This window comes from Solanum tuberosum, unplaced genomic scaffold, assembly GCF_000226075.1.
Source record: "Solanum tuberosum cultivar DM 1-3 516 R44 unplaced genomic scaffold, SolTub_3.0 scf00263, whole genome shotgun sequence".
In the NCBI taxonomy this organism is placed as follows: Eukaryota; Viridiplantae; Streptophyta; class Magnoliopsida; order Solanales; family Solanaceae; genus Solanum; species Solanum tuberosum.
In genome coordinates, this window is record NW_006239196.1 from 355858 (window position 1) to 373420 (window position 17563).

The 17563-nt window shown below is 35.3% G+C and overlaps 3 protein-coding genes and 1 pseudogene across 3 annotated transcripts; 3 read left to right on the top strand and 1 right to left on the bottom strand.

The window, feature by feature from the left end:
* The first annotated feature begins 2545 nt into the window (after positions 1 to 2545).
* Positions 2546 to 6112, top strand: LOC107062818 (putative late blight resistance protein homolog R1A-3; annotated as a pseudogene).
* A 2130-nt stretch (positions 6113 to 8242) lies between these two features.
* LOC102580325 (F-box/kelch-repeat protein At3g23880-like) lies at positions 8243 to 9677 on the bottom strand. Its single transcript, XM_006358385.1, has 2 exons — positions 8481 to 9677; positions 8243 to 8272 (listed from the first exon to the last, which is right to left on the bottom strand). The coding sequence occupies exons 1-2, from the start codon at positions 9675 to 9677 to the stop codon at positions 8243 to 8245; spliced, it is 1227 nt and encodes a 408-aa protein (XP_006358447.1).
* A 1508-nt stretch (positions 9678 to 11185) lies between these two features.
* On the top strand, positions 11186 to 12220 carry LOC102580658 (putative F-box/LRR-repeat protein At3g28410). Its single transcript, XM_015313914.1, has one exon. It carries the CDS (start codon positions 11186 to 11188, stop codon positions 12218 to 12220), a length of 1035 nt encoding a protein of 344 aa, XP_015169400.1.
* Positions 12221 to 15261: 3041 nt separating this feature from the next.
* LOC102580998 (F-box/kelch-repeat protein At3g23880-like) lies at positions 15262 to 17563 on the top strand. The gene is made up of 2 exons (XM_006358387.2): positions 15262 to 16476; positions 17333 to 17563. Exon 1 carries the CDS (start codon positions 15266 to 15268, stop codon positions 16301 to 16303), a length of 1038 nt encoding a protein of 345 aa, XP_006358449.2. The 5' UTR covers positions 15262 to 15265; the 3' UTR covers positions 16304 to 16476; positions 17333 to 17563.

Genomic DNA, 17563 nt, shown 5'->3' on the forward strand with positions numbered 1-17563 from the left:
CCTTTAATTGATCTTACTAGATGCGAATCCAAATTTATTGGGGACTTACGCTGAAAAAGAACAAATTGAACGCATTCATTTGTACACTAAAATATATTTTACTAAAATTTTAAATCTTTCACAGAAGATGCGAAAGTTACAGATATCAGAAATCCAAAAGAACTTTTATAAATGAATAAGTGCATTCAATTTGCAATAGAATAAATTGTATCACCAATTTAATAAAAAATAAAATTTCTCCATTTCGTTAGGGTCCCCTGTTTTCAGCTTCATGCTCCTAGGCTTCACAGGATGCCAACTCTCATTCTTCCCATCAAATTTGTAGGCTATTATTTCTTTTAATTGACTAAGTTGAGGCTCGTTTCCATGAGAATCAGTAGAATGACTTGAATTCTTCATATACAGTAATCGATTGATGAGATATATAATCATTTTGAATGATGATGATATGTTGAGTCTCCTAGCATGAAAACACCACAACAAAGCATCCACAAATGTTGGGATATTGCCTCTTGACTCTATAGTGTTGTTTCAAATGCTCCATATTGATCTCATCACAACTGTAAATATGAAGTGAAACTTGAGACCAAGAGGTAGAATTTGATAGAAATTCCATCAACTGACAAAACCACCCATCATTCAAAGAGTATTTGAGGAAATTAAGAGTTAAGTTGTTGAATTTGCTTGATTCTTTTGCAAGTTTAAGCTGCGGAATATCATCTCCTTCATACTCAAGTGATACCAAATTTGGAGCATCTACTTCAATTTTCTGAGGGTATAAAAAGAGCACATTATTGATCTTCAGGTCCCTCAAGGATTCACTTCTGCCAATGTCAACCCTTCTTGAATAAGAAAGGCCAGATAACTCTAAAGATTTCAGATTCGGATATTCAGCAATATCCAATTTTTCCAAAGAATTACTAGAATATGACAAGTGCTCAAGAGTTGGTGCTTGGATTTTTACAAACTGTTCATCACTCTCTATCGTAATGCTAAGTGACCTAATCTTTTGAAGATTCCACACCTCAATCTTTTTCCACCCATGACAATGGCGAATGATTAAATTGTCAATCAAGGGATAATTAGCGAGTAGACCCTGTAGCATGTTGTCATCTACCGTTGCATTATTTAGAGAAAGCTTTCTCAAAGAATGACAAATCCCCACATGACTAGTAGGTAATGAAGAAAAATACACCAGATTACAATTCCTCAGCACCAGTTCTCGTAAATATTTTTCTGTCAGCATTTTAAAAATATTGAAGGATGAATGATATTCTAAATTTCTATAGACTGGTTCTCTTACACCCTTCTGAAGAGCAATGTCAAGCTACTTATCCATCGAAAAGTAAAGATAACCCGTAGGTGTTGCAATGTCCATGAAAAGTTCAAACTTGTCTATAGGAATTTTCTCATCTCTGTATCTCTTCATAATTTTATCCACTATATCGGTGTCAATTTTACCCCTCCTCCTCCGCCCCTGAACAAGCTACGAATAACAAGTTAGGATTAATCAACCAAGCTCGTAGCCATGTTCTGGAGAGAATTGTCATCTGTGATGCTTCCACATAATTAAGATTCGAGAGTATTTTGTGATTAACAAGTTCAGGCAATATATCAGCTGTTGGTTGATATTTACTATAATTCTTCTTCTTCTTATTATTGTACCTTTAAAACCCCTTTTTTTATTCCGATTTTGCTGCAGAAGTCGCTAATCAGCTTTTCATCTACATTCTGCAATGTTCACCCGATTCTTTCCCCGAATTCAAACATTCTTTCGTTATGATAATTTCCTTCTGCTCTGTTCATGGTTGTGACTGGGAGTTTATATGTTTTAATTTGGTAAAAATATGTCACGCTAAAATAAAACCTTTAAGTTTAAACTATTTAAAGCCTATTACAGGTAAACAGAGTTATAATCCTAATTAAATTCTGATATAATATTTACATGTAGTGTCCAAGTTACATTATACTACTAATTTCCTTATTTAAAATTTAAAATTTATAAAATGACTATACTTGAGAAGTTGCTGGAAATTGGCTTTAAATATATCTGTGTTGCTGAAAAAGGGTTGTAACTTGTGGTAATTATTAGTTTTGTCCTTGAACTATTGATAACCTTAAAAACACTCTTTTAATTTACTAACTAAACTTAGATACAACCTCTATGCACTCCCGATTTGCCACCTGACATAGCAAGTGGTCTCGAACTCTTGTAGGAGCATGTGACTCTTAATAAAAAGTTGAGAGAAGTGTTGAAAACACCCTAAACTTGACAAAAATTTAAGGGTGTATTTCACTCATGTTACAAGATCGGGGTGCATTTAAGTTTAGTTAGTCAAGTAAGAGGGTATTTTTAAGACTGTCAATAGTTTGGAGATGAAACTAATTATTTGGGTCAAGTTTTAGGATGTTTTCAATACTTCTTTCTTTGAATTATGTAAACTATTATGTATAAATTGATGAATATGTAGCATAGAAACCTCTAAGAAAAAAATCAACATTCTAATGGAAGAAAGCAACTGAGGACAAAATTTTGGTCGAAAGAATGTTTGAATCTACTGAAAGACTTGAGTGGAAAGTGCAGAAGCGAGACGAAGAGCTGATTACCGAGTTTTCGAGCAAAACCGGAGTAGAAGAACAGGTTCCTAAGGCATGTATGAACAATTATATGACTATAAGGAGAGAGACAGCTGACATATTACCTGAATGTGTGATTCGCAAAATACTCTGTTTTCTTAGTTTTAAAGAAGCAGCACAACTGAGTATTCTCTCTAAAACATGGCTGCAAGCCTGGTTGACTCATCCCAATTTAAATGTCACAGTTGATTATCACGGAAACAATTTAGATATAGTGGATAATATCATGAAGAGATATAGGGACGGAATAATCCCTATAGAAAAGTTTGAATTATCACACTTTGATTCTTCCTCTCAAGGTTTTCCGTTGATTGATAAGTGGTTTGACATTGCACTTCAGAATGGTGTGAAAGATCTCGCCTTTAACGTTCCTAAATATTCATCATACCGCTTGCCTATTTTCAAAATCTTGGCAACAAAATCTTTAAAAGAATTGGTTATGTGGGGTTGTCATCTAAAGCGTGCTTCGTTATCTAGTGGTGTCGTAAACTGCAATTCTTTGAGATTACTTTCTCTGTCTTATGTTACATTAGGCGAAAAGATGCTTCAGACTCTACTTAATAGTTGTCCTTTGATTGTCAGTTTCGTATGTGATTATTGTGATGGGTTGGAAAAGATTGAACTGGTCAATCTTCAGAATATCAAGTCAATTTCCATTTGGAAAGGTAGAAACCAACGTGTTAAAATTCAAGCACCAACACTTGAACACTTGTCTTATTTTAGCGTTCTGAAAGAGTCTTCTATGTTGGATATGCTTGATGTTCCAAATTTGGTGTCACTAGAGTATAAGGGAGATCAAATTCCTGAGACTTTCGTGGATGCTAATTTTCAATGGAGTTGTTATCCTAAGAGACTCATCCTTGAGTCAACTAGTAAAACAATTGCATCTTTTATGGACCGTTTAATGTATATGAAGAGTCTGAGTCATTCTACTCCTAATGGAAGCAAGTCTTTGCATAGTCAATTAAAAGACGTAAAAGTCTACAAATTAGATTTGAGTGGGCAGCTTGTTGAGTTCAGAAGTGAGGAGCGGGCAACAAGGATCCTTAAGGAGGGGGAGAAATTTTATTTTACGTTAGAGTGGTGATGTAGTTCATTCTATTTCTATGTGCAAATTGAATGCACATATACTTGTATGTGTGCTTGGGAGTCGCTGATGGTTTATTAGTTTTTTCTGTTTACATGTTTTAAGTTTCGAGTCCTTCGACTACTTTACTTTTGTTCCAGTACTACTATGTAATAGTTTGCCCTTTCAATAAAAATTCCCCAGTTTGTTAGTCTTTTTTACTTATAGATGTCGTTCGACAGATGTTTTGGTAAGTCATATGTGCCCTTTCCTCGAGGCCGTTTCCAGTCCCCATTTTGAATTATCCCATTCACAGTAGAGTTCTGAGTAAGACCTGTCTATGGGGACTTATGTACAAAAGTTGTTGCACCAGTTTTCGTTCCACAATTACGTGATGATGCCAACACTGGTTTTCTTTTAACGAACTTTCTTAACATTCTATTTCATGGGTGTCTCAGAAAGACAATCTCCCCTCCCTATCACCTTTTAATTTGTCGTGTATTCGTCTTCATTTAACTTTATACTCTTGTTGCTGAAAATTAACGTCAGAATTGAGAGCACCAGATAGGTTGAAGTGAGGGTTACTTAGTAATATTTTGCGCACATGGTGAATGTAACTTATAATCAATGAGTTCTACTGAAACAAACATTTTCGACACAGAGCAGTGCATAAAAAAGAGAAGTTAAGTTGCATATGTTCTGTTTTAGACTTGTGATATCTGTGAATTTTGTATCTGACTCGAGGGACAAATGAGCTAGATGTCATACCAATTGTTGGAATGGGGGAATAAGGTAAAACAACTTGTGCGAGATTGTTGTATAATAATGAAGTCATTGTTTCTCATTTTGATGTTCGAGCATGGTACATCATTTCCCAAACATATAACTGGAGAGAGCTATTACGAGATATTTTCAGCCAAGTTACTGGTTTCAAGATCAAGGTGGATGAGGTTGGCAAACTTGCTGATATGTTGCAGAAAAGCTTATTGGGAAAGAGATATTTCATCGCATTGGATGATATGTGGGATGGTATGGCATGGGATGACTTAAGATTATCTCTCCCAGATGATGAGAATATAAGTAGAATAGTAGTTACAACTCGATTTGAGAAAGCGGGTGAGTATGTCAAGCACCACACCAATCCTTATTTCCTTCCATTCCTCACTAAAAGAGAGTTGGGAACTGTTGCAGAAAAAAGTCTGAACTACACGACGTGAGTCTAGAAGATGCAAAGGATTGCCCCTAGTGGTAATCTTGGTAGCTGATATAATAAAAAGGAAGATGGAAGAATCTTGGTGGCATGAGGTTAAAAACTATGCATTTAAGTTATGATAACTTACCCGATTATTTAAAGCCTTGCCTTCTTTACATGGAGATGTTTCCAGAGGATCACATCATTTCCGCATCTTAATTGTCAAATTTATGACTTGCGGAAGGTTTCATGCAAAACGTCAAATCTGGAAGATTGGAAGAAGCAGCTGAAGGTTACTTGATGGATCTCATTAGTAAATTGAAACTTCTTAAGTTCTTGAATTTGAGTTCCCATAGAGTGGGTCGTTTGTTGTCAATTACATTGCAACCACTAATTAACCTAAAGTACTTAGCAGTTTCTGCAAATAAATTCTATTTTCATCCCGAATAACATCCTTTTCCCATATAGAAACCTTTACTGTGCTGTGTCCATTCAGGCGTACAGTGTTACCACCAATTTTTTGGAAAATGAAAACATTAGGGCAGGTTGAGATCAATGATGCTGTTTTTGATTTGAAAACCAACAGGAAATGGATCTTTTCTGAATCCTCTAAATTGAAAAATTTGAGGATTTTAAGGCAAGTTGCGATTAAAATTGGTGGTGATGATTATGTCGATGTCTTATTACGGAGGTGTCCTAATCTTCAAGAACTTGAGATCGATATTTGGTGCGATGTAGATTCTGTAGAGATTTAACAATTGGAGAGTCTTACCTAGCTTCAAATACTTCGCCTTTTCATTGACGCAGTTTACCTAGCTACACTTGCATTCAAGTTTAAAGAAGTTAGTACTACGGGGTACTTGTATAGAAAGCATAAGTTCTTCCATTGGGAGACTACCAAGTCTTGAGTATCTCCAATTAGTTCTTAAATTTTTAATTCAATTGAAAGAGTGGTACCTTGGAGATGTCACGTTCCATAAACTCAAGTTCTTGAAATCGGAGTACTTAAACATCTCAAGATGAGATGCCTCATAGGAATCTTTTCCCCCCGCTTGAAAGGCTTGTTATAAAAAAGTGTCATGAGGTCGAGGAGATCCCCCCTTAGCTTTGCAGATATTCAAACACTGAAAAAGATTAAGTTGTGCAAGAACAAGTCTCTGGAGGCTTCAGCTTTGAAAATTAAGGAAGAAACCAAAGCTATTGGAGGACAAATCTAAGCAACAATTTCGACAAAGTACAACTTTGTGACTGCTGTCAAACAGAACCAGAGAAATCTTAACATCTGATGTGCAGCCAGTAACATTTTTGCAGATCAGAAGATACATAATGTAAGGATATATTATGGTAGAAGTCGAAGATTATGATGTGGAATGTCAGGGGACGGAGAGGTGTTTAATTTGCACAAGATTATACTTTGTACTGCCATTAATGGCCCTGGTGGCCGGCGGACAGTCTCCACCAGAGGCTGCTTGGTCCACATCCATAATACAACCTCCACTCCTCGCTACAAAGTACTCAGAAGTTTTAAAACCAGACCAAAACAACATGATTATAAAACCAATTCAGAGGAAAACAGTGGTATATTTACATGGAGAGCCTCAAATTACTTGGATGTCATCAAAAGTTCAACACTATGCAATTCTGGGAAAATTCTCTTATGACAAGCCAGATTTACACGAGCTACGCAGAGTAATCTCAGCACAGTGCGAGATCAAAGGGCCATGCAACATAGGGCTCTTAGAAAATAGATATGTATTGATTCGACTATCATTACTGGAGGACTATTCAAAGATGATGTCGACCCCAGAATACTATCTGAAGGTTCATAACCTATACTGTCAGACGAGGCCATTGAAGTGGTATCCTTGGTTTGTTCTAGAGGAGGAGACATCTATAGCAGTAGCATGGATTAGTTTTTCAGACTTGCCACCTAATTTCCTTGCCAGAGAAGCTGTTTCTCACTGGCTTCTGCAGTTGGAAAACCATTAACAGTAGATATGGCGATACAAAATAAGACTAGACCTAGTTGTGCAAAGGTAAAAGTTGAGGTAGATTTATTGGCACAACACCCTAAGAGAAATCAAAATTGCAGAAGAGGATGAAGTCAAAGGGGAAGTTAATTCTAAATGGATTACAATTAAGTATGACTATCTACCGAAATATTGCAATCATTGTAAGTTACAAGGACATAGAGAAGCTAAATGTCCGGCACTACATCCAGAACGAGAAAAATCTTCAGAGAGAATTTTGGGTTGAACAAGGACAGACCAGAATACTGAGTAGTGGTAAAGTTGTTGGAAGTACACAAAGAAAGCAGGAATGGATGCAGAGAAGAAGTAAATATGCAAAGATAATAGGTACAGACAATGGCAAAAAGAAGGAAGAAACTGGAAAGGATACAGAAGATATCAATACTGATAATGCATTTGCAACCTGAGAAAGAATAAGTTACAGGGGATGCTACTAGTGCAACAAAGGGGACAAAAGACTCAGCATGAATACACCTGAGAAAGAATAAGTTACATACGGTATTAACACTTTTGCAAGAAATGGTTGACAAGGGTTTCTCTCTTAATGCACAAACATTTCTGGTGATGCTAATAAATCTACTGCTCTACTCGACATGATTGAGACATTAAGACCCAAAGATTGGAAGTGCTTGTGTTTCAATTTGTTAAATTTTGGTAAAGGGACCGGATGCAGCAGCCACCAGGTCAATTAGTTCTAGACTAGTTCCAACTTTGCTTGATCTTGTTAGGGAATAAAGGGTAGACGATCAATTTATTGAACGATAGGATGCAGGAAAGGTAGGCACAAGGGCAGTTCCTCCTTACTGCCAGTGGGAAGTATTCAATTACAAGTGACTGTTTTACACGATTTGGTAACCAAGCTAAAGCGGATGTTGCTGATTGTTGTCTGGAGTTTTGTGTAACCTGATCCCAAGCATAGATTCACCATGCTGATCTTCACAGTTTTTGCAAAAACAACTCAAATAAACATAGTTCCAAAAACTCTACAACTGATTAAAATTATTAGAAATTGAACAAATCATAACTAAGATAATGAAGCAACAACCAAACAAAGGGAACATTAACTTCTTGCCAGATGAAGTTCAACCTGATACTACGTGCAAACATTCCAGGAAAGGAGAATCTTACTCAATCTTTTGTCACAACAAACCTTCAAGGTTCAAGCTACTCACTAAGTAAGATAATCAACTAGCATTCAAAAAAATATGTTCTTGCATATGGAAATGGTAATAATATTAGCATATCACAGCGAACGTTGAGAACATGGAATAACCACGCTTCATCATTTTGATAAGTGCAATCAGTATGGGGCGTGAATCAGTTGTTTCTAACATCAGCTTTCATTTCCTGAAAATTCAATAATACACATCAGTTAGAAAGCGGCACAAGCAAGGCTATCCCATGCGCAGTCTACATTAACATGCATCAAAGATAACTTTGATTAGAGACTCTTATCTTAGTTAATTCAAAAGACAAGCTCTATTTCACTACCAAACTACACATAAGACACATGAGATAAATGTATAAAGTGGAACTCTTACAAGTCATTACTTACACAGTTGCGACCATGTGAGCTTTCGCACACTTCATTCTTGTTGTGTCCCTGATCGTTTTGTAAAACCGGAGAAACTAGGCTCTCAAGGTAAGTTGACTCCACAGAAACAAGATCAGATCCTACCGTAGTAAACTTGGGATATGTGATTGATTCATCCTTCAGATTGTACAACAGGAAAGTTTTTCCGCACATCAACAAAATTTTACCTTTATTCGAAATTAAATGGGGTGGATTATACAAAAACATCAAACAAGGATGAGGATGAGGATGAGGATACTGAAAGGTAAACATCTTTATCCAAGATTCTTTAACCCCATACTCCTTCATAACCCAGACATCTAGGTCAGTTCCTTCATAATTGCCATTATGTATCACAGAAAGATTATTTTCCAACACTCCCAACTCAAAAACACCATCTTCTTTACTATAACAAGGTGTCTCTACCTTTTCCCATTTCTCATCAGCCAAATCAAGAGAAATGATGTTCCAACCCTTACGCCAAAAAGGACCCGTACAATAAGACCTATAAGCCCAATTAAGCTTCCCATTCACAAACTTACCACAGTTAAAGGATTTCACCCAATCCCGGGGAAAATTGATGCTTCTCCAAGAATCATCCTTTAGACTATATATTTTGACGTAGTCTCCAAATAAAGGCAAACTCCCGTGAAGGTAAATACATGCCACTACCTTATAGTCATCATGAAACTCATCATATCCAAAACCATAAATAAATCTTGCAGCATCCCTAAACTTAAATGTAAAATTAGGCAATATTTTGTGCTTTCTAATTGATGGATTCCATAGACACAATTCATTTGCCCTATTAGAAAGACAAATCAGTCCATTGACTGAACCTACAATAAACCAAAAATATGTTTTCATGGGATAATCCAAGTCTGATGTATCTAGAACAGAGCTATAAAGTAAAGATGTAAGAGAACAATCTTTCAAATTGAAGTTGGGTTGACTAAAACTCAACAAAAGCTTATGGTTAGAAGATACACTAAGATGGGCTTTGATAAATTCAGGGGTAGAGGTGAAAGCAAGACAAGATTTTGAAACAGTCCTAATTTTCAAGACGGAACTCACTGGAAGCCTTAAGAGGATGTCAGTATTGAGTTCCGGTGGAAGGATAGAGAATGGCAACATTAACTTTGTGGGTTTGCTTTGTTGACAGGCGGCTTCCGATTCCATTTGAGTTTATATGGACTGTGTACTACTGTCAAAGTCTTCTTATATACATCTTTAGAGGACAATTTAAAAAAACCTATTTTGGATATTATTCCCTTTTTTGCTATCAGATCACCCTAATCTAATATTCAATTTTCTTTAGTGTATGAAAAAAATGACTTCCTACATTATGTTGGAATGTTCCTAGGCTAATATTTCCATATTTAAACATGATAGTAAAGATTTTTCTACTTAATTAATTAGTTATCAATATAGTTTAACCAAATCTATTGATAAGATCTTTATCTTTATGCTTGATTTTAGATCATTAAAGAACTTGTATCTACCGGAACTTTTAAATTGGATCATTCAACAAAATTTTATTTGAACAAGGGAGTAGACAGAATGAAAAAGTGGATCAGAAGCTACCTTCTGTAAGATTCTATTTCATATGATTTTTTCTGATAAAGTATGATATATAAAGGATTAACCACAACAATTATATATCCGGTTAAAGAGTATAAACAAGATTAAGTTCGAGTCAAATGTCAACAAGAAGGAATGAGTTGGCTATGGTACATGGTAGATGGTTTGGAGCATTGCTTTGGGGTTACGCAAAACAAAAGTGGGGAGTTGGGTGCAATCAGTGATAAGGAGGTCCCTGTAAGAATAGTTAGGGAAAAGCATGGTACCCCATACACTTCACTATTTACTTTACGTTTTAGAACGGGCAATCTAGTAGTTATATATGCAATGTATTTTTTCCATATTTGACAAGAAAATGTATCAAGTGGAAGTACTCTTACAAGTCAGTACTTACACAATTGTGTCCATCTGAGCATCCTTCATTCTTGTTGTGTTTGTGATTTGTTCATTTTGTAAAACCGGAGAAAGTAGGCTCTCAAGGCAAATTGACTAGGCAGAAACAAAACTTATTAAACTTTGGATATCTGATTGACTCATCCTTCAGATTCTACAAGAAGAAATTTTGTCCAAATATAAGAAATTTGAAACTAAAAGTGGCACTGTAAACACAATACAAACATTTTTGTCCAAGATTCTTTAACACCATACTCCTTTGTAACCGCAAGATGTAGTCTTGATAGGTTGGGGATTTTTTCTTTTACTCTGTCCGTTTCTGTTTCCTACTTAAAAAACAACTCTTTCGGAACGCAGACAGATATTATAAATTTATACAGTCAATCAAACTCTGTATGAACTTAATCCTGGGATATCTCACCTTATCTCGCGTACCAAAATAAATTGATAGAACGAGTTTTATACATGGATTATGAAAAGGGTATATATGTGCCAATTGTGTAACGTCAGGGTATATATGTGTAATTTTTATAACAAGGGTATATGAGTTATAAATTACAAAGTTTAGGGTTTATCAGAGACCCTTTTCCCTAGAACTTAAGTGTCAATCGGAACAATTAAGGAAAAAAGGACAAATTATGCTTTAACGAAACCAAAAGCTATAAATTCAAGAATCACCTAATACTTTTTCCAGAGAGATCAACAAACTAATCATGATGAGAGCCACATCTGACATATTGTCTGATTGTCTCATTCACAAAATACTCTCTTTTCTTAGTTTTAAAGAAGCCACCAAGATGAGCATTCTCTCCAAAACATGGTTACGAGCCTGGTCGACTCATCCCAATTTGGAATTCAAAGTTGATTATCTTAATGACAATATGAAAAAAGTGGATAGTATCATGGAGAGATATCACGATGGAAAAATCCCTATAGAAAGGTTTGAATTATCTGACTCTAGTTATTCCCAAGAAATTTTTCCTTTGTTTGATAAGTGGCTTCACATTGCTCTTCAGAATGGTGTAAAAGATATCATCTTTGGAGTTCCTCGCTATACATCATACACCTTACCTATTTTCACAATCTTTGCAGCGAAATCTTTAAGAGAATTGGTTCTGAATGGTTTTAATTTGAAGCGTGTTCCGTTATCTAGTGATGTGGTGAACTACAATTCGTTGAGAAAGCTTTCTCTTTCTTATATAAGTTTAGACGATAACATGCTCCAGACTCTACTTAATAAATGTTCATTGATTGTCAGTCTCGTCCTAGAGCATTGTTTTGGGTTGGAAAAGATTGAGTTGTTGAATCTTCAAAGGATCAAGTCAGTTACTATTAAGACATTTAGAAACCAACGTGTTAAAATTGAAGCACCAACTCTTGAACACTTGTACTATTTTGATGCTGGGGAAGGGTATCCTATGTTGGATATTATCAATGCTCCAAATTTGGTATCACTAGAGTATATAGGAGATCAAATTCCTAAGACTTTTGTGGATGCAAATTTGCAATGGAATTGCCATCCTAGAAAAGTCTTCCTTGTCACAACTAGTAAAATGATTTCATGTTTTATGGATCGTTTAATGAATATGAAGAGTTCGAGTCATGAAAGCAGGCCTTTGCGTTGTAAATTACAAGAAGTAACAACCTACAAATTTGATTGGGAAAATCAGAACTGGCATCCGGTAGAGTTAGAAAGTGGAAAGCTGGCTCTTTCTAGGGACAAATTTTATTTTTTATTGGATTGGTGATGCAGTCACTTTATCTCCAAATGCACTGTTTCATTTGTAAAAGTTATTAGATTTTCAGTCAAATATGTTCAAATTTGAAATATCAATACACTGCGACACTACATTGGGTGTTCTGTTTTCTCTTCAGTTCATGTAAATTTACTATTCTTGATACAGTTAAGACCCTTGAGCATAGTTACTATATATATGATGACACCAGTCATGGTTGCTATAGATCGGCTTCCGTTAAGGAGAAACTGTTAGTCTCCTAAACTAGTATGTTCGGTCCAAATACTACATTGGTCCAAACACAAGAGAAGTGGTCACTCTGCCCAGGTGTGGAAACAAGAATCCAATGGCTCTGCAAACACATAATTTACGCCCTGAAATCTATATTATTGAATGACCAATTTAACCCTATATTTGCCAGGTAAAAGTAGATAATAGATACTCAATCCGTTCCTTTTTAGTTGTCATGTATACTGAAAATATACTTGTTCAAACAATTTACCTCCCCATATTTATAAGTATTGGAATATTGGCAGCAGTTACAGTGCTTGTTTATGTTCAGGATGAAGTTGGAAGAAGCTGGGCTTATGGTATTTGTTGTATATCTATGGTGATTGCGATTATAATCTTTTTCTCGGGTACTAAAAGGTATCGGTACAAGAGAAGTTCAGGAAGTCCTATAGTTCAAATATTTCAAGTCATTTTGGCTGCTACAAGGAAAAGGAAGATGGATGTTCCGTATGATGTTGGCATGCTATACAAGACTATTGTAGCACAAGGAGATTTTGTGGATCATGATTTAAATCCAAATCCATGGAAGTTGTGCACAGTCACTCGAGTGGAGGAAGTTAAAATGATGGCTAGGTTGATTCCAATTTGGGCCACAACTATACTTTTCTGGACAACTTATGCACAAATGATTACATTTTCTGTTGAACAAGCTGCCACTATGGAACCTAACGTTGGCAAATTCAAAATTCCAGCAGGCTCTCTTACCGTCTTTTTTGTGTCCGCCATCTTAATCACTTTGATTATTTATGGCAGATTCATCATGCCACTATGGCAGAAATTGAAAGGAAAACCAGGTATATATATACACATTCAAACACAACATTAACAAGTATGAAAACGAGTTAATTAATTACTACTACTTGTTTTGGTCATGCAGGTTTTACTAGCCTTCAAAAAACAGCTTTAAGTCTTAGGCCTAACTCACAGCCCAAAAGCTAGCTCAAGGGGGGGAGAGGATTGCCCAAGCCTTATAAAGAGTCCACCTATCTCATTAACCATCAATGTGGGACTTTTGTCATTTTTTGACACCCCACCTCACGTTCCATGCTGAGCATCTAGTGCGTGGACAATTTTAATTTTTGGGGGACAACTTTGACTTTTGGGGGACCGAACATTGGGTGAGATGGGCCCTGCTTTGTTACCATGTTAAATTAGATCTTAGTCCTAACTCACACCCTGTGGCGGATCCAGGATTTTATGATTATGGGTGTCACTATTTTTAATATAAACTTATGTCAATCAAAAAGCGTAATTGAGCACTAAATTTTCTCAACAAGAGCATTTTTTTTCCAGTTCAATGACATAGCCAATTAGAATTCTTTGGATTGGTTCAAGAAAAAAGTAGGAGGAACAATATAATACCTTCACATACTATTGTAATTACCAAAAAGGCAAACCAACAAGAAGGAGGATTTTTTTTGCTTTTGAGTTGGAGAACTTAAATGAAGTCGCTAGAAAAGAATATTTTGCCTTCCCTTTTCATTTTTCCTAATTAGACCGATGAGAAAGAAAGAGTAAATAGACATGGAAGATCATGATTGTTTAAATTTTCGGGAGATTAAGTTGCATAATAGACATGAGCAATGGCCGATTCAAGATTCTAAAATTGTGGTTGCTTTTTTAAGATCGGGAAGTTAATGGGTGCTCAAGCACCCAGAGAACTCCATGTGGGTTCGCTCCTGCTCACACCCCAAAAGCTAGCTCAAAGGGGGATGATTGCACAAGCCTTATAAGGAATTCACCCATCTCATTAATCACCAATGTGGACTTTTGTCATTCTTTAACAGAATAACACAAGTTGTCCATACAGGCCCAAGCACCCAGAGGTACATCGATTGGTCCACAAGTTTGAAAACCATGTTTAAAGTCCATTTTCTTTTTATAAAAAAATATTATAGTTATAGTACATTTATGCATGAAAAATAATCGACGTTTGTCCATCAATTTTTCTTTAAAACAACATTAGAAAATCATTGAAAACCGACCGAGTCTATCAAATTTTTTCCCGATATTACCGGAAAGCATATGATTATACAAAGTTTCCTTCTATATATTTATAAAAAAAATATTGTGTGCTACCCCCTTTATTTTGACATATTTATTTTGAATTGATAACTATTTTATATTGGGAAAATTGTATGAAATAGCAAACTATTAATTCAAATTAAATGTTATAGCCATAGTTTATTTTAATTGTAATTCGCAGCAAACATCCCCTTTTTTTTGCCATTTGATTTGATATACAATTAGCCATTTTCGGTATACAATTAGCCATTTTATACATTTCGGTATAAAATGTATAAAATGCGTTTGTGTTTGTATAAAGCAAGAGAAAAGTGTATATACAAATACAAATACATATATTTTCGTCCTATACACTTATAATTATACAAATATAGATCTTATTATACAAATTACAATGTATAAATGAATTTATACAAAACTGAACAATTTGTATAAAATTGGATATTTGTAGCGAATTATACAAATCAAAAGCTCCATAGCAAACATAAAATTTATTATGGAGCGCAATTATGCAAACTATAACTATAACATATAAATGTGATTTTTATGCTTGCTACATGTGAAAGTTGCTCTTTTATATTTTATGTAACTTCTAAATATTTAAATTTTATTTCAAAATAATTAAAAAAATATATGTGAATTCACTATCAAACATTAATTGGTTTAATTAGTTTGACTCGTTTTAGGAAGCAACCAAAATAAATTGATAAAAGGAGTTTTATACGAATAGGGTTTTAGTATATGTATAACGAGATGCATATAAGTAAAATCAATTCTCAATTTTCATCAACCATGGAAAATTCAATTCCGTTTCTGCCAGCCGAACTCGTTAATGAAATCCTCTCGAGGCTTCCAGTAAAATCCCTCTTGAAATTTAGGTGCGCTTCAAAATCTTGGTTTGCTTTGATCTCTAGTCCTGAATTTGTGAAAACTCATCTCAGCTTAAATGACAATAACAACGAATACACCCGCCATAAGGTTATGATGTTTGAACGTACTGTGTGCAACTTTCGAGATTGTAGTGTTAGCTCTTTATTTAATAACTCATTTATCAAGGCAAACGACTTGGATTATCCCAGGCAAGTTCCATGTGGTGTTTATATTGTAGGTTCTGTCAATGGATTGATTTGTCTTGTTAGTCGGGAGAAGGAATTGTTTCTATGGAATCCATCAATTAGAAAGTACAAGAAGTTGCCTAATCCTAAAACTAAAACTACTTTGGCGTATTTCCCCCGAGTATATGGCTTTGGATATGATAAGTTTCATGATGATTATAATGTAGTCGTTATTTTTATATATAACAACATTTCACTTCATATTGAGGTAAAAAGAAATAGTCTAAAAAGTGATTCTTGGAGAACGGTTGATAATTGTCCAAGTATAGTGCCCCTACAGCAGCCAGGTAGGTTTGTGAATGGGAAACTTCATTGGATTACTATTATAGATCCTAAACTGTGTATTAAACAAAGCATCATTTCTTTCGATTTGGCTGATGGGAAATGGGGAGAGATAGAACTACCCTGTTATTGGAAAAGAGGAAGAGGTGCGGTTTTGAGCTTGGGAGTGTTGGGAAGTAATCTTTCGGTCTGTTGTGATTGTGACAAAACAAATATGTTAGATGTTTGGCTTATGAAGGAGTATGAGATTAAAGAATCTTGGACGAAGATGTTTACTATCAAGATTCCGGAGGATCAATCGGTGTATGGATATCTTGGGCAAATACGTTACACATGGCAAGTGGAAGTGAAATTTTGGTTGTGTTTGGATCAAATTTCATGATATACAATCCAAAGGGTGACATGCTCAGATCTTCAAAGGTTGTTAACTTTAATAATTGGGATGAGGCGGAAATCTACATTGAAAGCCTAGTTTGTCCTTTTTCTACCGTAGGGACTGAGGATGCAACAAAAAAAGAAGCTCAGGTTGAGAAACAACGAAGTAGCAAATAACTTGTAAGAGTACTTTCTTGTCAAGTGTTGTTGAATTATGCTTATTTTTAAAACTATGTTGCCAGGAGAGCTTGTTATTCATTTTCCCTTGTGCTCTATTTTCAAGTAACAATAATTTTGTATTCAACTTCATGCTAAATGGCGCTGGAAATTGTTTCTCATATTGAGCAGTGTTTCGAGCAGTTGTTTTACCTCAAGACAGTGTAAAAAACAAAGAAGCACCAAGGACTTGAAATCTTAGCTTAGGTCCTACTTAGAATTGTTTTTGATCTAGGACGACTTCATTAATTTTTTCGACTGATAAAAACTTAACCAGGGAAAACAGAGGAATCTCGTCAATTCTTGTACAAGGATCAAGGTCGGGTAAAGTATCTGGTTTTGTCTTTTCCCTTGCTGCGAATAGCTAAGTGTTCATTTTCTTGCGGGCTGGTTTTGGTCTTCCCTTGCTGCTAATTGATAATTGTCTTTTCTTCGGGACTATCTTCTCTTCTTCCACTTTGGTAGTAACATTAACATAAGAAAGACGACATTGCAAGGAGAGTGTATTTTAGGAATCTAATTTAGCTCGTAATATTGTTGTAACGGAAGGTTTCCTTCCCTTGAATGCCTGTTAGTATAAGTAGCAGATGTTATATTCCATCTGCTACTTATCTTAAAAACTTCCCAACCCTCCGAAATGACCCTTTATGCATCTTTTCAGCATTATGTTGTAAGATACCAGCGAAAACTTGTTTGATCAATTACCCTATGCTAATACAGAATAAACAAATGAAGTAAATGTCAGTAGTTCCTTTGGTTCTGTTTTTCCCTTTTAATTGTTAATGTTTCCATTTTTTTAACCGTTTTCTACAAATTGCAGCTACAATATATGAAGCTAATAATAGAGCATGTAACCCGCACCAGAAAGATACATAACCACTGTTTCTGAAGGGCAAGCATATTCAAAAAAGTTATTCTGAATTAGCACATTGCAGGAATTCGAAGATGTCGAGCCTAAACAACTTTGAGCAAAGATGCTCCATTTTGTACTAAGTTGTCTATCTCTGTCATATACTAATACGAACTTAATATAGTTTATTAATGCATTCAA